This window comes from Mycteria americana, unplaced genomic scaffold (assembly GCF_035582795.1).
Source record: "Mycteria americana isolate JAX WOST 10 ecotype Jacksonville Zoo and Gardens unplaced genomic scaffold, USCA_MyAme_1.0 Scaffold_68, whole genome shotgun sequence".
NCBI classification, from domain to species: domain Eukaryota; kingdom Metazoa; phylum Chordata; class Aves; order Ciconiiformes; family Ciconiidae; genus Mycteria; species Mycteria americana.
The window spans coordinates 219,890-240,907 of NW_027445653.1; the positions used below are offsets into that span (position 1 = coordinate 219,890).

Below are 21,018 nucleotides of genomic sequence, written 5' to 3' on the forward strand. Positions count from 1 at the left end.
CCCAGTAGCTGGCACAGAGTCCTTGCAGTTCACATACACACAGGATACAGAGTGAGATTACACAGAGCGATAGTTGAGAAAAGATTTAAGAAGAAGGTATTAGAAGACAGGACAGACATCATCCACTTGTCTCTGGAGACTCTGGTGTCATCATGTCGTCATCTGAAACTTCTTCAACAAGATTAGAGGGGACAAATCCTCTTGTGCCCTCGGTCAGCTCTCCCACATACCATCTGTCTTCATCCACATCTCCAAAGACGTAAAAACATTGTCCAGCAACTAGAGAAAGCCTCTAGTCCAGGCCGCTCATTGGGACCATCGAAAGGATCATAGCTGTATGGAGCTATGAATGGTCGAAGCTCTGCCGGTTGTTTTCTCCTAGCCTCCAGGAGGATGGACTCCTTGTCTACTCCCGGCATAGCCTGGTGCCGCCTGGAAATGATACGGTTGGATCTTTCTCTTTCCAGCTGTTCAAGTTCCTGAAATAGCTGCTGGTGGTGTTCCTTTGGCTTCTGACACCGATCATTCAGTTCAGCCACCTGGGCTCGAAAGAATTGCAGGGTATCTTTGTGTTCCCTGCGCACTTCTGTCTGAGGGCTCTCTGCAAACGCTCGCCTTCCTCCTCTTTCCTCTGGAGCGCTAACTTTGTCTCCTCGTGTTCCTTCTCCAGCTCTTGACTTCTTTCTGCCATTTCTCTCATGGCTTTCAGTTTGTGCTCTGCCTCTTCCAGCTGGGTTTGCAGACAGACGTTTGTTCGGATGGCAGAGACTCACTCTTCTGCCACTCGCCTTAGTTGCCCTTTCTGTCAAATCCATCTGCCCACAGAGGCGAGCATTTTCTTCAGCCAGTGGGGTGTTTGCATTGGTCATCTCTGTCAGCTGCACCTGTAGCTCCTCACAAGTTGGGCTGTGGGTGCTCACATGAGAGGAGCCCTCTTCATCTGCAGCTGCTTGGGCCTGAAGCTCCTCAGGTGCCTTCTCTGACAAGTCATCCTGCTTGTCCTGTGCCAGCAAAGCTCCGGCAGGCTCTCCCCTTTCTCCAGCCGTCTGCTGAGGAAACGATGTCAGACACAGTTCCTCAGTGGAGCTTTGGATGGGCAGTGGCACCCGGCACAGTATTGATCATGCAAGCGATGTTCTGCAGTTGCATGGATCTTTCTTGCAGCTGCTTGCAAATGAGACCCAGCTTAACAGTCTTCTGCTTGAGCCTCTCCCACTCCTCCTGCACTTCAGGAGAGCTTCCCTTCCTCAGCAGACAGTTCTCCTCTTGAAGGACACTGTATCGCCTCTCGAGGTCCTTCAGGGCACTCTGGAGGTGGGCATTCTGCTCCAGCAGCCTGCTGTGAGTGCTGCCAGGCAGGCAGTCCTCCTGCTGCCCTACGGTCTGAACACCCACCTCTGCCACAGACCGCCCGCTGCCAGTCCTTCCTTGCAGCGGGGCGTCCAAGCAGGGCTTGATGGCCCTGGTACTCAGGAGGGTCTGCAGGCGGTGCCAGGCCGTAGCCTTGGCCCTGGCCTCTTTGCTGGTGGTGGGCTGATCGCCCTCGAACCTCTCCAAGATGTAGTTCAGGAAGCATCTCCTCTGCAGCAGCAGTTCGTCTTCAAGGCGGTGGATGTGGGCGGCCTGCTTGCCATTGGTCTCCCAGCGCAGCTTGCTGAGGACGTCATGGAGCTTCCTGCGGGCCTCGCTGCTGCTCCAGTCTCCTCTCAGCAGCTTCTTGGCCAGCTGCTGCTGCAGGTCCCGTGCCTGACGGATGGCATCGTCGCGCTGCTGCAGCAGCATCCCCTGCACCTTGCGCAGCTCAGCCTCCTTTGAGCACAGCAGCCGGCGGATCTCCACCGCCCGCTGCTGCTGGTTCAGCTCCCGCAGCCGCTGGAGCTCCCGTGCCTGCCGCTGCTCCCATCTGGAGTGCAGCCGTTCGGCCAGGAGCTGCCGGTCCCGCTCTGCCGCCTCTTTCAGCTCGCGAGTTTCAGCGGCGAAGCAGCGGCGCATCTCTTGGGCGCGGAGTCGCTCAGCCTCCAGCTCAGCCCGCAGCCTCTCCAGCTGCCGCTTGTGCTCGTCCTTCTGTGCCGGGCCATGGCGGGGCAAGGGGTGGCTGCGTGCCACGGGCCCCCGTCCTGCACCGTCCCGGCTCATGGCTGTGGGGATGGCAACCAAACGCTGCCACCAACAGCCACCAACGTTGCACGTCACTCCCTCTCAGCAGCTGCTGCCTCCCTTGAGCATGCAGGAGTGGAGACAGCGTCTGCAATCAGCCGGGGGTGGGTGAGTATGGCCTCATATACGTGTCCTGGCCCCGAGCACACAAAGGAGGGGTGGGGCTGCATGGCCTTATAAGGAATGTCCTGGCCCTGAGCATACAAAGGAGGGGTGGGGCCGCTTGGCCTTAGCAGGTATGTGCTGGTCCCGAGCACACAAAATTTGTGTCATCTAATGCCATCCCTTGTGAATGTGCAGTTGTGTTCATCATCTTGTTGAGTCCTTTTGACTACTCCGGCTTGGAACATCATGATGCATTTTGGGTATTGGAATTGAGAATGACACCTCCTGGGGTGTAAGAGCTGCCAGTTTTCCTCTCCACACCCTCAAAGTCCATTGCCAAATTCCATCACCCCGGGGCCCTGTCACCTGTCCCTCCTCTCTCCTCCCCAGTGCATTGATTTCATCTTTTGTGTATAGGCAGGGCCTTGATGATGCTACTGCATGGGCACCATGTATGTGAGTGGCAGGTTTTGTGTATATTTGTCAGTGATCTTTCTTGTTTCTTTTAAACAGGAAAATCTTGAGACGTACTCCCTAGGAACTAAAGAAAGGCAAAGAAGTGATGAAGAAAGAGCTGCCAGTCCAGGAGGGAGTGTAGGTTAGTTCTGTTTTTAAATGTTCTTGACTGTGTTCTAGCCAAAGCCTTGTCTTAAACAACTGAAAGGAGCTGAACTAGTGGGTATTTTTCATCGCTACACAATTCTGTATTGCTACAGACTTTACCAGCCATAGTCATGGACTCTGAGCCTGTCCTGTAGTGAGGTTAAAGCACATATTAAAAAAAAAAAAAAAAAGTGTTCTTTTCCACCATTTGGTGGAAGCCACTCTCAGGGCATGTACTTAGGAGCTGGCATCGTGGTAGTCAGTGGGAAATAACAGGAGGCAGGAGGGTAAGTCACGAAAGGCCATATTAACTGTATGTGTAAAGTGATGGCAACAGCTTCAGGTGTTAAGGAGACTTAGTTGCGATTAAGGCAGTGAGTGAGGTGATCCTTGTAGGAGCATTCGGAGTGGGTCAGAATGGGCAAGACTGCGCCTAAGGCCAGAAAAGGCTGTGGCAGTAGTTGAGCCGATCAGAAATCAAATAGGAGATGATTGGGGCAGTATCTGGTGAAGTCAGCATCTTGTACATGTGCAGACTGCGTAAGGCCTGACTGCTGGCGAGGAAGGGAGTGTGAAACGAGTGTGGGAGTGGGACGGAATGGGGATAGACGTGATCACAGGCGCATTTCTCAGTTTTCCATGGGCTGTCTGTACACCCCATGTAACTCATCTTGCAGTCAGAAAGAAGTGCCAGACTTTTGGTGAAAAGAGGGGGAAAGAAAACAGGTAATGTGTGGCAGAGGTACAACTTAGATTGAGATTGCCATGCTTGGTCTAAACCACTCTAGACTATTAAACACATTTCCTTGAAACACTTTCCCAAAATCACAAGGCATGGCTTTCTGAAAGAGCTGTTTTCCTCGGAGCTGCATGTGAGCTAAGCCAGATGAGAGAGTCTTGCCTGCTGTGAGTCACTGAGGCTGATGGCAGGTCACCCAGCAGTTTTGGCAAGGACAGAACAAGACAGACACATGTGCTTCTCTGAGCTGATGGTAATTTCTGGAACGTGTCTTGCATAAGTTGGTCTTCAGGTTTTGCAGGTTGTAGGTTTGGCAGGATCTATTGTGTCATTAACACGATGGTAATAACCAAACCCAGTGGGATGGGGATGAAAAAGAAGGAAAAAGCCAACAGAGAGAGGAAAATAAAACCCAAGAAAAACAAGCGATGCAAATGAAAACAAGTGCACACCACCGCTGACCGATGGTCAGCAAGGCCCTGAGCACCGGCCCCGCTGCCACCCTCCCCCCCAGTGTTATTGCTGAGCACGACATCATATGGTATGGAATGTCCCTGTGGTCAGTTGGGGTGTGTCCCCTCCCCACTTTCTCTGCATCTCCAACCTACTCGCTGGCTCTGTGATGTGAGGAGGAGAAAAGGCCTTGATGCTGTGTAAGCGCTGCTCAGCAATAATGAAAACATCCCTGTATTGTCAGCACTGTTTTCAGCAGAAATCCAAACCATGGCCCCACACTAGCTACTGTGAAGAAATTTAACTATCCCAGCCAAAACTAGGACAGTAAGGCATTTTGGATTTAGTATAATTTGCAGGAGTGCTTGAACAGTTTAATGTGATGTTGAGGTACGGTAGTTACAATGTCATTGGAAGAAAGTGAAGACAAAGAAGATGAAGATGGCAAAGATACTCAAAAGCGTTATAACCTTTGAGAGCAGAAACATGTCATTTAGAGTTATATGAACAGTTTTCCTTCAATGGATTGAAGGAAAGATTTACAGATGATGTTTTGCTATTTCCACGTCAGAATTTAGTGATTTTAACATAAAGCTCTCCACTGAAATGTAAAAGAAATGATTGATATATCCTGGGAAGAAGTGTAATTACGTAGACTGGATAGTCTTACTCTTGGAGCTTACAGTTCTCCTTAACATGCAGGTGTGTCTTTTTTCACTTGTGCTGTGCAGTGATTAAAAAAACAAACAAACAAACATAGAAAACCACCCCTGAAATGAGAGGTGGGTGAGACATATCACGTTTTCTGCCGCTTCCACTGTCCTGCTTTCTCTTGAACTTGTTTGTATCAGTATCTTAAATTTCTTGCTTACTCTAGAGCCAAAACAGTGTATGATATTTTGTTCGGTCCACTCTTCTCCTGTCAGGCAGAGATGTCCATGTAGACGTGCTCGGTCACAGCACGTCTAAAAGGACTAAGGGTGGGTGCGTGGTTAGTGATGGTTCTCCCTTATCCACAGTGCTGTCAGTCACATTAGGGAATAATGCTTTGGAGGGGTTTCAGAACAGTGCTAATTACAGAATAATTATAAGATAATTACTGGGGTAGTCTGAGGGTATTTGAAAAACAAAGATTTGGGGACGAGAGGGTAATATTAATTAGCTGCAAATGTTTTACAATGCAGCTTTTGGGGTTCAGTTAGGATGATCATGGAGGTAGTGGCTGAGATTGTGTAATGCAAATTATTTTCTTCTGGAGCTGAAGCCCAAATCACCCTCTAACAGTCTTAGTCAGACTCCTGAATCTGGAAGTATGCAGTTCTTTTCTCAAAACTGGAGAAAATTCAGTTGGAGGGAGAGCCTGTTTGGAAGTTGTAGTAGTTTGGGGACAGAGGCCAGCTGGGGGCTGGGGCCTTCCAGGGTGGGGGCTGTTTGTGCCCCGTGCCCTTGGCCTGGCACTCACAGCTGGGAATGGACTTTCCAAAATGCTGCTGGAAGGAGCCAGATGTGGCCACCCCTGGCACGGCCTCAGGGTCTGCTGCCAAGCTGCCTTGGAATCAGCTCTTCCCAGCAGGACGTTGCCCAGGAGTAACTTTGAGTGTTGCTGTTGTCCTTCAGGAAGCATGGCACACAGCAAGCACAGCAGAGCTGCGCCTGTGCCAGGAGAAGACTTTAATGAGAGCCGGGGCTGATGGTGACAGTTCCCAGCAGGTGTCCAGCTCAGGAAGAGGCAGGTAAGATGGCAGAGAGGGGACACGGGCTGGTTGTCACTTCTCTTGCAGGAACAAGATTTAAGAGCAGAAGGGAGGCAGGACAAGTGGGCCCATGAGGTGAAAAAGTGCATGAGAAGCTGTCACAGTCAGGATGAGAGCAGAGGGAGAAGAGAAGGAGATGCAGGTGACGTGGCTGGGACAATGGTTCCGAGGTAGCAAGTGCCACACAAGCAGAGAGAGAGGCAGAGGCATTGGGAGGTGGTGGAGTGGGTGAGAAAGGTGCCTGGGAGAGAGGGGAGCAGGGGGAGATGGGAGACAGAGATGGAGACGGAGGGGAAAAAGGCGTGTTGTTGGGAGTGAGGAGACTGCTGCTGTGCAGGTGGTTGTGAGGTCAGAGGTGTGTGAGGAGCTGATAGGGCAGGAGCAGTCCCCTGGCTTCTGCATGTGCTTGTGAGGTCAGAGGTGTCTGAGGAGCTGATAGGGCAGGAGCAGGCAGGTGTGAGCAGCCATAAAGGTGACTGGGTAGGAGGGGAAATGACTGAGCAGAAGAATGTTCCTGTGAGCCCGGGAGCTGTGAGCCTGGCGACCAGAAGCATCCTTGAAACGTGCAGCCGGTCGCTTTGCAGCACAGCGAGGTACCGAGAACCCAGACACCTCCAGGTCATCTCTGAAGTGAGGCTCTGTCTGTTACGGTATTGTTCCACATTTGGGCACTGTTTTAGAGTCAGTTCGGTTTATCTGCCCATCTGTGGGATTGCTGAGTCCCCTCAAGTTTGATTTGTCCTCCCCTCTGGGATGCTTTGGACCTTTCTGAAATCTGTTGCATTCACTTTATACCAGCATTATATCTCCATATAGGCAGTCTCTCATCAGTAGATCTGCTGCTATTTCAAGGAGAAGTTCCCTCCCTCATGATAAGGTTGTAGTCACCTGCAGTAGTATACACCTACTTGGTTGGTGCTGTTCTATCGACTCGTGCTGAAAGATCGGTTGTTGCAATACGATTGATGGCTGCTCTTCTTGACTGCTGCCATAGTAATGATTGATCCTATGTCATGGATTGCTGATCGAAATGGGAAGCAGGTCCATGGCCTGTAGCTTCCCAGGGCTCCTCACAGGCATCTCCAAAGTGTTCTGTCCCACTGTGGAGGGCGCTGAAGTCCTGGGTAGCAGCCCCAGACTCCACCAGGGGAGATACCCAAAGAATTTGGTGTACTTTGGCAGCAAGGCCATGCCCAATACCTCTGTGGAAGTACCTCTGTGGAAGTCTTGCCCGCAATTTCCCAGAGTCTTCTGGTTTCCTCTGGAGGCAAGTGCATTCCCAGGTAGCAGCCCCAGAATCTTCTCAGGTAGCTACCCAGGGAGCATTGTGTATGTTGGGGGCAGGTCCATTCCTGTTGTTGCATCAGGACTTTTCCCATACATCTGCCAGAGCATTTTCATTTTCTTTACAGACAGCGAAAGTCCCAGGTAGCAGCATCACCATTTTCCTAGTTTGTTAGCTGAAGAGTTTTCTTTGTGTTGGAGGCAGGTCCACACCCTGTAGCTCCTCGGGAATCCTCTGAGGAATCTGCAGAACGTTTTGGCTTCCCCTGGACACAGCTGAATCTCGCAGGGAGCTGTCCCAGCGTTTTCCAAGGTGGCTACCCAAGGTGTTTTGTGTATGCTGGAGTCAGGTCCATGCCCAGTAGCTCTGTGAGGCTCCTCCGAGACATCTCCAGGAGTATATGGGTTATATCTACAGACTGGTGAATTGCCAGGTAGCACCTCAGCACTGTGTATGCTCCTTTGGACTCCTCCCAGGCAGCTCTGGAATGTTTTACCCTGCCCTGGAGACAGTGCAATTTTGCAGGTAGCAGCCCCAGACTCCTCCAAGGAATCCACCCAAGGAGTTTTACCAATGTTGGAGGCAGGCCCATGCTCTGTACCTTGCGGGACTCCTCTAAGTCAGCTTGGGAGTGTTTTGACGTTCCCTGGAAATGGCTGAATTTCCTGGGTGGCAGCAACAGACTCCTCCTCGATAGTTACATGAAAAATTTTCCTCCTTTAGCACTCAATGTGCGTGCCCAGAAGCTCCCCGGGACTCATCCAAGGCATCTCCATGAGTCCTTTGGCCTCCTCTGGAGATGGATGACCTCCCAGGTAGCAGCCCCAGAATCCTTTAACGTTGCTAGCCAAGGTGTTTTGTCAATGTTGGAGGAAGGTCAATGGTCCATAGTTCCCCCGGACCTCTGCCAGGCAGCTCCAGGAGTGTTTTTGCCTTTTCAGGAGATGGATGAATTCCCAGGTAGCGGCCCCAGACTCCTCCCAGGTAGCTACCTGAAGCGCTTTGTAACATGTCGGAGGCAGCTCCAAGTCCAGTGGGTCCCCAGGGTTCCTCCCAGGCAGCTCCAGGAGTGTTTTGGCCTCCCCTGGACAGAGATGAATTTCACAGGTAGCAGCCCCAGACTCTCCCATGGAATCCACCCAAGGAGTTTTGTCAATGCTGGGGGAGGATCCATGCCATGTAGATTTCTGGGACTCTTCCCAGGCAGCTTAGGAGCTTTTTGGCCTTCCTTGGATATAGCTGAAGGCTCCGGTAGCAGCCCCAGAGTCCTCCTAGTTAGTTACTTGAAGAGCTTTATTCATGTTGAAGGCAGGTCAATGCCCAGTATCTCTCTGGACTCCTCTCAGGCATCTCCAAGAGTGTTTTGGTTTCATCTGGAGACAGCTTCATCTGAAGTCATGGCTAGTAGCCCCAAACTCCTCCTAGGTAGTTAGTTTGTTTTGTCCATGGTAGAGGCAGGTCCATGACTGGCAGCTCCCCACGAGTCCTCCTAGGCATCACCAAGAGTGTATTCACTTCTTCTGGAGACATCTGAAGTCTTGGGTAGTAGCCCAATAATCCTCCCAGGTAAGTTGTTGAGGAGTTTTCTTCATGTGGAAGGCAGGTCCATGTCTGGTAGCTCCCCAAGGCTCCTCCCAGGTACCTCCAGGAGTGTGTTGGCCTGTGCTGGAGTGTCGTGAAAGCATGGAATGCACCTCACTCCAAAGAGAGAAGCAGCAATGTGTTGTATTGAGGTAGAAGAATAATTTGACAGGGTTCATTAAATTGGATGGCATTTAACAATGTTTAACAGTGGTTTACCATGGCTTACCAAGTTTGGTGGCAAGGTTCCCTTTATTAATTACTGCTTGGAAGACACATGCACAGGAAAATCGAGTGAGAATCGAATTAGAATGATTCACACAGAGACCAGAGTGCAAAGGGTAAGGAAGACCCTCCGGCTGAGTCATGAGGTTCAGAGTGGACCCCCTTGCTTTCTAAACTCCTGATGGAGCTTAGATGCGGCCAGGTCCAATCTTAGTCTCAGACTTGGACAACAGCTTATGTCTAATGGAATTACTTATACAAAGTCTATAGTCATTAACATTTAATAACTACATGGATTAGTAATGTTTCATGAGGATTAATTCAGCATGCTGTCAGTCACTTACCAAAGATCAGCCATTGGTAAGAGGTCTCTCTGCCTCGAGGAGCAGCCTTGAGAGGTGTCCCAGCTCAAGGGGAGATCACCGCCGTGCAGCCACGCTGCCTAGCAGGGAGAGCTCAGAGAAGGCTCACTGAGGCTGCACACATTTATGGAATAAAGCGGTTGGCTTGTAGTCAAATGACATGTGATGGGAAAGGTATGCATGAGAGTCCTTGTACCCACAGCTTTCTGTGTTCCTTGATAAATGAGTCTTGGAAAAGCCACCCACTATTCATGTGTCAATCGCATGATCGGTGTTCCAAGCTCACAGGCATCGATGCTCACTGTGTCACTCTGCTCCTTTATGGGTTTTAAGAGAACAGATTGGAACTAGAGGAGTTCTTGGCCTGGCTACGGCTCAGGCCTTCACCTCCTTTGGAGCCTGAACCAATCTACTGCTAATTTGGTAAAGGGGTTGAGTGCATACGTCACAGGGGTAATGGTTTTAAACTGACAGAGGGTAGATTTAGATTAGCTATTAGGAAGAAATTCTTTACTGTGAGGGTGGTGACACCCTGGAAGAGGTTGTCCAGACAACTTTGGATTCTCCCTCACTGGAATTGTTCAAGGCCAGGTTGGAAGTGTCTTTGAGCAGCCTGATCTAGTGGAAGATATCCCTGCCCATGGCAGGGGAGATGGCACTAGATGATATTTAACGTTCCTTCCAACCCAAACCATTTTATGATTCTATGATTGTGTGAAATGGAGGCCGTAGGGAATATAAAGATGAGGTCTTGCTCCGACAGGGGCAGACCTGGTAGGAAGACACCAATCGAATTTCCCATTTGTAGTCTTGGTTATGTCTTCTCTCCGTTGTAGAAACCGCTCCAAGAAAATGCCTGAACCCCAGAGGAGGCTGCAAGAACAGCCCTAAACAGAGATTGTTCTTTTTTTCTCCCTTCACTCTGGTTTGAAAATTGGAGAAGGGGCTTCTTCCTCGCCGGCACCATCATATGCCCGTTCCTTCCTCAGTCAGTGGGGGGCCGGCAGCAAGCAGGCGAGTTCTGTGGGACCACAGAGTCTGCCTCGTAGGACTACGGTAACTCTGGGGAGGTGGGTCAGGGCACCAGATGGACAGTGGATTTCCTTCCGGGATCTTGGCATTGCTCTCTTTTCCCTCCCACACTGCAGCTTTCTTCATGGTTGCCACACTGCTCCCTCTCAAAAGATCTCACCGAGATCCATGCCATTTGTCTGCCTTTGGCCCTCCTGGTTTTGCAGCCCTCCAGGAGAGCCTTTGGGAGGCCCCTAGCTGTGCCCTCACACAGCTTCTGGGGTTTCCCCACTGTTCTGGCCCTTTCAGGAGGACGTTTTCACAGCTTCTTTTGTCCTGGTTTCATCTGGAATAGAGTTAATTTTCTTCCTAGTAGCTGGCATAGTGGTCTGTTTTGGATTTAGTATGAGACTGATATTGATAACACGCTGATATTTTAGTTGTTGCTCAGTAATCTTTACACGAGTGAAGGACTTTTCAGCTTCCCCTGCTCTGCCAGGTGCACAAGAAGCTGGGAGGGGGCACAGCCAAGCTAGTTGATCCCGACTGGCCAAAGGGCTATTGCATACCCTATGACGTCATGCTCAGTATAGAAACTGGGGGAGTTGGCTGGGGGACAACGATTGCTCCTCAGGCACTGGCTGGGTGTCAGTCGGTGGGTGGCGAGCAGTTGTATCACTTGTTTTTTCCTGGGTTTTGTTCCTCTGTCGCTCTCTTGTTGTTTTCCTTCTCATTAAAATGTTCTTGTTGTTGTTGTTCCAATTATTAAACTGTTCTTATTTCATCCCCCTATTTTTCTTATTTTTGCTCTGCCGATTCTCTCCCCCATCCCACCGCGGGGGCAGGCTGAGCGAGCGGCTGTGTGGTACTTAATTGCCGACTGGGGCTAATCCACAGCCCCGGCTCCTGTTCAGCTTGGTGTCCCAGGTCCTTCTCTGCAGTTTCCCTCTAGCCAGTCAGCCCCAACATATCCTGGGGCATGTTACTGGTGTTGGTTTGGGATGGATGCAGTTTGAACACCTGCAATGTGTAGATGTAAGGGAGTAATTTCTGCTTCCTTTGTAGCCACTGAAGGACGCCTTTATCTAAAAGGCAGATTTCTTAGGCTCATCCCTCCTTAGGACTTTTCTGAAAGAAAGGGACACTTCCATTGGAGAAAACCATGCCCTTGGAGACAGTCTCCCCTGGAGGGGTTATTTGTGCTATTGGCTATAAAGCTGTGGAAGCAGAATAGAACTATCTGTCTGAAGGGCTGGATAGCTCAACCATTAGCAATAAAAGAACATATCATGTGCAGATGGCTATTTTTCATTTCCAGAAAGAAAAAGTCTGTTTGTGCTTTCTGCGCTTGGGTTCACACTCAGAGCCTGGAGAGAAAGCTCACGTTTGAGAGGTATGAATGGGAAGGTAGACAAGGACTGTGTCATGTCACTGGGCTGCTTACCTCTATATTTATACAGATTAATTTGGCCCCATTTTTTAAAAACTGGATGACTTGAGTCTGACCAGGGGAGCCTTACACCACTTTATAGCCAACAGCACAGAAAACCCCTTCCAGAGGAAATCATTTCCATGGAGACGGTTTTCTCCAATGGATGTGTCCACTTGATCAGCTAGTTCAGCCTGGAGAATAAATGGCTTTGGGGTCCCATCCCTTGGGATGATTCTTTTTTTAATCATTTTCACTTCTGATTTTTTTTCCAATTCAAAATCATGAATTTGATTTCAGGGTAAGATGCTTTTTTTTATTTGTGTTGTACAGAATGACTGAAAAAGACAGGGGAGGCTGACCTGCTAGACGTGGACCTAGTAGACAGGTTCCTGACCTAGCAGACAGCAACCTGGGGCAGGTGAGATCAATGCGACTGGGATGGTGGGCTTTGCTCTTGGAGTCCAGCAGAGCCATGTCAGGGCTGTGTGAGGTGTCCACACGTGAGCTGGCCTCACTCACTGCTCGCACACACAGGGATGATCAGAGGCTGGAGTCCTTCCCTTGCACACGCAGGGGCAGTGCATTGCAGCAGTCTTAGTGTCTGTCTGGCTTCCTGCTGCCATTCCCAGAGGGTGGGAGGCACCACAGCCCCGCGCTGCATCACCCTGCTCTGCACTCGACTCGAGGAACCCACGGCATGAGGAACGGACAAGGGGACCTAGGTGCAAGGCAGCACATCGCAGTGGTGGTTGTCCAGGGGATGTTAACGGCAAGCTGCAGGTCTGTGACAGTGTCCCTCCTGCTGTCATGCTCAGGAGATCCCCACCACCAGCAGCCTGCTTCCTCCCTGGTCCAGTCCTACTCCCCAGGACAGCATTAGGGTCCTGGCCCTGGGGCTCCTCTTGTAGCTCCAGCTGCCCCAGAAGCACAGCAGCCTGCCCCAGCTGGACACACAGGAACGGGATGCTCTTTTTATTTCTCCCCAACACGGCCATGGTGCCCTGCTTTCCTCCCTGGACATCCCTTCTCCCCAGAGAGCCTTTCCCCAGGTGAGTGTGTCCATGCTGGCCTGGCTGGCCGTTCCTGCACCCCTGACCATGCTCCCCACGGGGCCCTGAGCTGGCGGTGCTGCTCTGCAGAGCGAGGGGGCTGTGGTGCCCTGGGGCCATGGGGTGACCCTGCAGTGGCCATGCTGGGAAGGGTGAGAAGCAGAACCAGCCAGACAGGGATCGCTGCTGCTGAGCCTCTTTCCACCTCCCACTTCCCAGCTGGCCTATGAGCAAGGAAGGTGCTTAGGAGGATCATGAGACGTTTCCATATGACATCTCCTCAGCCACCTCCAGTGTCTCCTAAAGAGCCTGTACATCACAGTACCCAAAGCTGTGCTACCTGTCCCACCACGTCAGCACAGTGGTTCCCTCACAAGCTCTGTCATGGACTAAGGGGCTCCCGACCCTCCTGGCTGTGTCCCAGGCTGAGGGCATTGGTGCACATTTGGGTTGCAGCAGCTCAGCAAAGACTTCTCATGGAGAAAACTGGAACCAAGCACCCAGGACCACACGTATGCAAAGGCTTTGCTTCAGAGCAAAGACATGCTGGGAAGGATGGCAGGTGGCAACGTAAGGACGAAATGCGATGTTCATGAAGACAACAAACCCTGCAGTCCCCAAGGCCAGAGGAAAACAGGCCTGGGCCATGCCAGCCTTGCAAGAGAGCAGTTTGCTGCCTGAGGGGACACTGCAGCACCTTGTGCCAATCTCCAGGAACACAAGGGACCCCTGAGAAAGTCCCTGGGTGAGGTAAGGCTGCAATCCAGCCAGACTGTGGACATCAGTGCTGTGGGGTTTTCTTCATATGATCACGGGCGGAGGTGGGTATAGGACAGGGGAGAAGAGAACTGCCAGGGGTTGAGAGTATAGGGACGTGAGTGGAGACCCTGGTGTGATGTGCCTCCCAATCTTGCAGCAGCCCTGGCTGTAGACGAGATGGACCTTGCCTCCTTGCCGGGGTGTTGGCAATCCGGTGCTGGCAAAAAGGCACCGGATCCATTTGGGAGGCCCTGGTGTGTCTGCCCAGCCCCCACTCCAGCGGGACATGGCTTTCCTGGAGGTCCTGTGCCATATTTGCCAGCCACATGCAGTTGCGCTGGGCACCCCAGGCACCTGGCATGGCACCAGAGGCCTTTCTTATGCCCTTAGAAAGAGCCTTGCAATGATATCGGTGCCTGCAATGCAGGGATGTGCCCGTGCCTGAGTTTTGTAGTAAGCTGAGCTCTAGTGAGTGCAGTGGAGGGAGCCCAGAGAGAACCCTGACCCTCCTTCTGCTGCACTCCTCCTTTTGGCCAGCTGGAAGGCCAGCAGCTGCCATGGACATGTGAGTCTAAGAGACGTTCAGATGCCCTAACCATTGGGTGTAACCTGAGGTGACCAAGGGACCCTCCCTCCCAGCCCCCCAGCTCATGCTCAGGCAGGTGGGGGTGTCCCATGGATGCTCCATCAGCGCTTGCAGACACAGCCACAAGTCCTGGACCACCCCTGGCACCTCAGATGCCACCAGGTGTTGGTGTGTGAGCAGCTGACTGCCACCCTCCATCCCCATGGATCACAGAGGGAGCTCAGGGCAGGGGCTGCTCTGCAGGCACCTATTTTGTGCACACTGAGCTGAAGCAAGAGGAATCTCAGCTCCTGTGGGGTGCATGGGGAAGAGCTGAACCCCACTGCAGTCTCTGGGCTCCTCACCAGAGAGGAAATACCTGATGGACTCAGCTGAACCCCTGCCCTACACGGTGGGGAAATGATCCCTGCCTGTCACTGCCACGGTGTCCTGCCTGGCAAGGGGACAGGGGTAGGGGTCAAGGGAGACAAATATTGAAACTCTTTGTAGACCCCCACGGCGTGTTAGGGCAAATCCCACTTCTAAACTCTGTCTCTCCAGTGTTCAGGGAGGGACAGTCAATGATTGCTTCAGTTAGCGTCTGCCTACGCTCCCCAGGAGAGACCCTGCTGCCCTTCAGGAGACGTCAGCCCTTGGAGCCCCAGGGACACGTGGAGAGAGCCCAGAGGGGGCAGAGAAAGTGCTGCCTTGGGCTGGTCCTCTGCTGCTGAGCTGGGCTGGGCTCCTGGCATGGAGGGAGCTCCTGGCAAGCGGGCAGCGCTGCAGAGAGACAGCTCTGCCCAGGAGCAGCTCCTCTGCAAAGGGCAGCAGGGCTGAGGGCACTGCCTGCAGGCAGCGAGGGGAGAGCAGTGAGGCAGAGAGAGGTTAAAGGCAGCCTGGGCTTGGAGGATGCTGAGAGCTCACGGGGGGAGAAATCTTCACAGCCCTTGACAGTGTAAGTCTTTGGCTACAGGGCAAAGCAGCTGTGGTTCCAGAAGGGATCTCCTAAAGCTGGTACATCCCACAGCCCACGATATCTGTAAGTACAATTCTCACAGTTTCTCTAGTGCAGAGGATAAGGACGTCTTCTGGAGCAGGGCTTCCTTGCTGCACCGTCAGAGGGACAGGGCATGATGTGTCTCTGGGTGCAGTGCAATGCAGAGGCTTCCTGGAGCAGCCTCCTAAAGCAGGCATAGCCCATGTCTAAGAAGATCTGCCAGGAAGGCTCTCGAGGCTCCTTCGGTGTTGAGGAGGACGTGCTTCAGAGCAGGGCTTCCGTGCCGCACCGTCAGAGGGACAGGGCATGACCGCTGCCTTCTCCCAGGAACAACCGCAGGGGTGTGAAGCCGGGTGTGCAGGCAGGGTGCCCAGGGCTGTCCTTCCGAGCAGGGTCCCTGTGCCCCTGGGTGCTGTGTGCCACGGCAGGGAGTCTGCTGCCTGCCAGGGTCAGCACTCAGCCTGCCCAGGGAGCTCCCCATGGCTCTGCAGGGAGAGGCTGTGGGTGGAAGGAGCCACCCCCGTCAGGGCAGGGTCCTTCTGCTGTCCAAAGGGTGCTGCATGGGTCAGGGCTGCTCACAGCTCCACATCACCCCCAGGACATTTCCCAGGGGACTTTTCAAGAAGCGTATCAAGGCAGGGGCTACCTTTCGTAAAGGTGTTTCCAGTTTCCTGCTGTGGTGGTGGTGGTGGTGAGGAATGGTGATGGTTCTTTCAGTTTTGGACGAATGACCGAGACTCCTACAGCATTACAGTGAGTTATCAATAGGTTCCCAGGGAACCTGATAAAGTCCCTTCACCCATTCCTTTGCCTACAGAAAGCACCAATGTCACCTTTATGGTCTCTTCAGGGTTCATCTGAGGTGCTCCTTAGGACTTGCCAACACACAGATGGCCCTGGCCAGTGCCCTGCTGCCAGGAGGAGTCTGCAACGCAGAGCTGAAGCACCCAGTGCGTGGGATGGGCTCTGTGAGCACTGGCAGGGAGGAGACATGGGGACAGAGAAACGGCTCCTGGCAGGGACAGCTCCAGGCAGCAGAGACAAGGGCAGGGACTGAGAGGAAAGTGCTGACAGCAAAGGCTGAGGGGGATCTGGGCACCTCCCTGCCAGCCCTTCAGTGAGCATGCCTTTTCCCCAGTCAAGGCCCCCTGGGCTCTTCTCCCACCCAGCAGAGCCTCTGCCCTCAAGGTCAGGGCTTCCAGGGCAGGAGTTGCCTCCTCTGCAGCAGAGGAGACTCTCCCGAGTGCCTGTCTGTCCGTCCTGGCCCTGCTTCCCTTGGCACAAGCACTGGGGCATTTCTCTTGGTTTCCCCACCCCTCCCTGGTGCTGCTGCTCTTGTTTTCAGGCTCTCTGGGAAAGGGGGTTTCAGCTGCAGCTCAGCAGCTGATCCTGCAGGTCCTGCCATGCTCATGTTTCCGTGGGTGCAAGGCGGCTCTGTGGGGCACTGGGCAAAGCAGTCCATGGCATGGGGATAAGGCTGACTGCCCGTTAAGGAACCCCACTTTTAGGGCATCCAGAAGAGCACAGCTCTTCCCTGGGGAGGGGAGGGTGGAGATCATCTGCCCTTTCAGGCTGGATTCAGCTGTTCCCAGCAGAATCCAATTTCCTTTCAGGGGAACATCTGAGTGTGATCACCATCCAGACCAAAGAGGTGTGAGCCAAGGACAGCTGGGAGCAAGACTGATGGACAGACCAGCTCTCCTCCATCTGCACTAAGGGTCTGTCCTTCTGCCTCTCAGGACTCTCAGTGTAGCACTTGTGGTGTAGCAGAAATGCCAAGGATTTCTGCCTTCAGAAAACACTCCCCAGATGTGAGAGGGGCAACAGGAGCAAAATAAACAAAACAAAATCCCTGCACCTTGCTTCTGCAGTTGGGTGAATTGGGAAGGACAATGCTGAAAAGCTCTTTGAAACCATGAGTAACTTGACCCTGAGATCACTCCTGGTTCCTGTTTAGCTGTGGCTGCACAGCAGGACTGATTCCTCCACAGAAGAGTCCCCTGCTCCCCACTACACCCCAACCCAGCACAGACCAGAGCTCAAGCCAGGGAGCTGCACGAAGGCCTTCCTGGAAAGAGAGAGGCCACGAGGGCTGTTTCTCTGAGACATGGAATAGCTTTTCCTCAGAGAAGTCTCTCCTCACTTGTCACTGCCTTTTCCTCCTTGACTAGGCCCTTTGCACAGAGTAAAGCAGATGTCCAACAGCAGCTCCACCACCCAGTTCCTCCTCCTGGCATTTGCAGACACGCAGGACCTGCAGCTCTTGCACTTCTGGCTCTTCCTGGGCATCTACCTGGCTGCCCTCCTGGGCAACGGCCTCATCATCACTGCTGTAGCCTGCGACCACCGCCTCCGCAGCCCCATGTACTTCTTCCTCCTCAACCTCTCTGTTCTTGACCTGGGCTCCATCTCCACCACTGTCCCCAAATCTATGGCCAATTCCCTGTGGGACACCAGGGCCATCTCCTATGCAGGATGTGCTGCACAGGTCTTTCTCTTTCCCTTCTTGATGTCAGCAGAGTTTTATCTGCTCACTGTCATGGCCTATGACCGCTATGTTGCCATCTGCAAACCCCTGCACTACAGGACCCTGCTGGGCATCAGAGCTTGTGTCCACATGGCAGCAGCTGCCTGGGGCAGTGGGTTTCTCACTGCTGTGCTGCACACGGCCAATACACTGACAATCCCCCTCTGCCATGGCAATGCCCTGGACCAGTTCTTCTGTGAAATCCCCCAGATCCTCAAGCTCTCCTGCTCACACTCCTATGTCAGGTATTTTGCAGTACCTGTGGTCAGTTTCTGTTTAGTGTTTGGGTGTTTTGTTTTCATCATGCTGTCCTATGTGCAGATCTTCCGGGCCGTACTGAGGATCCCCTCTGAGCAGGGACAGCACAAAGCCTTTTCCACGTGCCTCCCTCACCTGACTGTGGTCTCCCTGTTTATCAGCACTATCATGGTTCCCTGCCTGAAGCCCCCCTCCATCTCCTCCCCATCCCTGGATCTGGTGGTGGCTGTTCTGTACTCGGTGGTGCCTCCAGCAGTGAACCCCCTCATCTACAGCATGAGGAACCAGGAGCTGAAGGAGTCCATTAGGAAGGTGATTTCATGGCTGTTTGTCAATATTGATAAACTCCCCACCACTCTCCACAAATGACATCTAGTGTATCCCAATGCAGGCCTATACTTTGCTTATGGTTTTATCCTTCTTTTTTTTCATAGCAGTACCTGTATTTATATTTATGGTTATTATGTTCCTTCATAATCTTTTGTGTTCAGCTCACTCTCCTGAGAAATGAACCCATCTCTCTGTCCCTCTCCCCTGAAAACTGGATAAAAATTTTCTAACACTGTTTCAGAGCTCAGAGCATCTCTGTTATAACATGACATCTCCCCCATGCAGTTCCTCAAGGTTTGGCTCTTCTTCCACAGCTGATCTCAAGAACAGGCCCAGGAATTTCACTGCAAAAGGGCCTAAGTAAAAACCTCATTGTCACATGGGTAGCTGTTAGAGAACAAGGGTTGGATTTAGGACACGTGGTGTTGTCTATTGACAGTGGAGATGGTGAACGGTCACTGAGATGCTGTCATACTGTGCTGTCCCAGTGCATGACAGGGCAGAGGACATCCTCCAGGAGAGGAATCTGGAGCTGCCTGGAGAGCCCGCGACATATGCATGGACTGCCGTTTCCTGGGGTGGTCACTGCCTGGAGCCCCACAAAGTGAGAGATTGCCCAAGGTGGAGTCAACCCAAGGGAAAGCACTAAATCCAGGTGTCTGCAAGGAAACAAAGATGGACACGGCCAACCCTACACAGACCAGCTCCAACAGGCAACAGCACCTTTACAGCCACCACACCACCAGCAGCACCTGCACAGCCACGAGCAGCACAGCTGGCCCCATCCCGTTCCCCCTCTCAGCCTGATCTGGTGTGAAGGCTGCACGAGTGCTCCCTACATTCCCAGCAGAACTCACCTGCAGGCTTACACACCCCCGCGGTCCCTCCAGTGTGGGCCTGGGCTTTGGGTCTGCCCACACTCAGAGATACTACCCGCTTGGCAGTTCCAGCCCTGGGTCTCTCCAGACCCTGGTGTCCTCGTCCTCCTTGCCAGCCCCACTTAGAACTGACCAGCACAGCACATACATACATTCATGCCCAAACACACACACAACAGTGAGCCCACTCACACAGCAAACAGCCAGGAGCAGAGTTTCATAAATGGTGTAGTTTAACCCTGGTAGGCAGCTCAGCACCACACAGCTGCTCACTCACTGCCCCACAGCACAGTGGGGGAGAGGATCGGAAGGGTAAAAGTGAGACAACTCGTGGGTCGGGATAAAGACAGTTTAACAGGGACAGCAAAAGCTGTGTGTGCAAGCAAAGGAAAATAAGGAATTCATTCACTGCTTCCCATCGGCAGGCAGGTGTTCAGCCATTTCTGGGTAAGCAGGGCTTCATGACACGTAACGGTGACTTGGGAAGAGAAATCCCATAAATCGGAACGTTCCCCCTTCCCTCCTTCTTCCCCCCCAGCTTTTATTCCTGAGCGTGACATCCTATGGTATGGGATATCCCTTTGGTCAGTTGGGGTCAGCTGTCCCAGCTGTGTCCCCTCCCAACTCCTTGTGCACCCCCAGCCTACTCGCTGGCAGGGCAGCGTGAGAAGCAGAAAAGGCCTTGGTGCTGTGCAAGCACTGCTCAGCAATGACTAAAACACTGGTGTGTTATCAACACTGTTTTCATCACAAATCTAAAACGTAGCCCCATTCCACTTACTGTGGAGATCATTAACTCTACCCCAAGTGAAACCAGTATCATAAGCAGGAGACACCACGGTCACCAGGCAGAGGGTTTGGCCAGACCGGCACTGACCAGCCACCTCCCCATGGGCAGCTGGCCCCTTGCAGCCCCCTCCTGCCCCCTCTTCCACAGGCTGCTGCTTCCACGATCCACCTTGCTCCTTCCCTTTCTCTGCCCCAGTCTCCTCCCCAATTCAGAACCCTCAGCAATTATTTTTCCCCAATGGTCTCAGGTTTTCTCCATTTGTACCCAAATGTGGTAGTTTGGATACCATTGCCTAGGTCCTCTGGGACTTCAGTGGCATCACTGATGGCTTCCCCAGGCACTGATGGCCTTGCAAGACTTGACTGCCCAGAAGGTCCCCAATGCTCTCCTCTCTGCTGTTTGGCCACTCCTCATGTCTGCAGCCTCCTGCGAGACCCAGCCGGGACACACGGTGCTGCCCATACTTCTGGTCCCTTCTCACGCTCTTCTCTGTCACATCCTGCAGGTTCTCATGCCACGTCCCATAGCTTCCCATGGCATGTACAGGTGGCTTCACCCCAGGGCAGGGCCTCACCAGGGGCCCAGTCATCTGTCTGCAGCCGTCCCATCTGGTGTCCTTGATGACCTCATGATGCCTGCCTGCTCCTGGCCAATCACATTGCTGTCATCAGGTGACTTCCCAAGCAACAGCCCAACCACGTTGGCTTTGCCTACCTCTACCCCTCTCCACTGCCTGAGCTGTCATCTGTGTGGCTTTGGGGTTGTGATGCACTTGGTGATGTCACAGTATCGGCCTGCCTGCCACAAGTCAGTCCAGTTACTGCAGTAGAAATGGCGTCTCAGTCACCTCCCAGCCATGTCACCTTCACCTTCCTCTGCATCCCCCCTCTCCCAAGCTCTCAGCACAGCTGGGTGGGGTTTCCGACACTCCAGGCGACATCACTGCGCCTGCCTCAGCACCTGGCCACTTGGGTTCTTTCCACAGAAGTGACTTCAAAATCCACCTCCCAGCTACGCTGCCTCTCCTTGTATCATCCGTTTCCAGCAACAGGAGCAGCCTCCCAGCCAACCTCCCAGAACCCTTCCCCTTTGCCTGCCTCTCCTCTCCCCTCTACAGCGCTGTCGTTTCTGCTGGGCAGGCAGCAACGTGCTCCCCAC

General features: G+C 52.8%; 1 protein-coding gene across 1 annotated transcript; it reads left to right on the forward strand.

The window, feature by feature from the left end:
- The first annotated feature begins 17,202 nt into the window (after nucleotides 1-17,202).
- On the forward strand, nucleotides 17,203-18,231 carry LOC142404088 (olfactory receptor 14J1-like). Its single transcript, XM_075490484.1, has one exon. The coding sequence runs from the start codon at nucleotides 17,272-17,274 to the stop codon at nucleotides 18,229-18,231; it is 960 nt and encodes a 319-aa protein (XP_075346599.1). The 5' UTR covers nucleotides 17,203-17,271.
- The last annotated feature ends 2,787 nt before the right edge of the window (nucleotides 18,232-21,018 follow it).

Bases quoted from the DNA above. Each gene is read 5' to 3' on its own strand.
- LOC142404088 (XM_075490484.1), top strand. From the start codon at position 17,272: ATGTCCAACAGCAGCTCCACCACCCAGTTCCTCCTCCTGGCATTTGCA.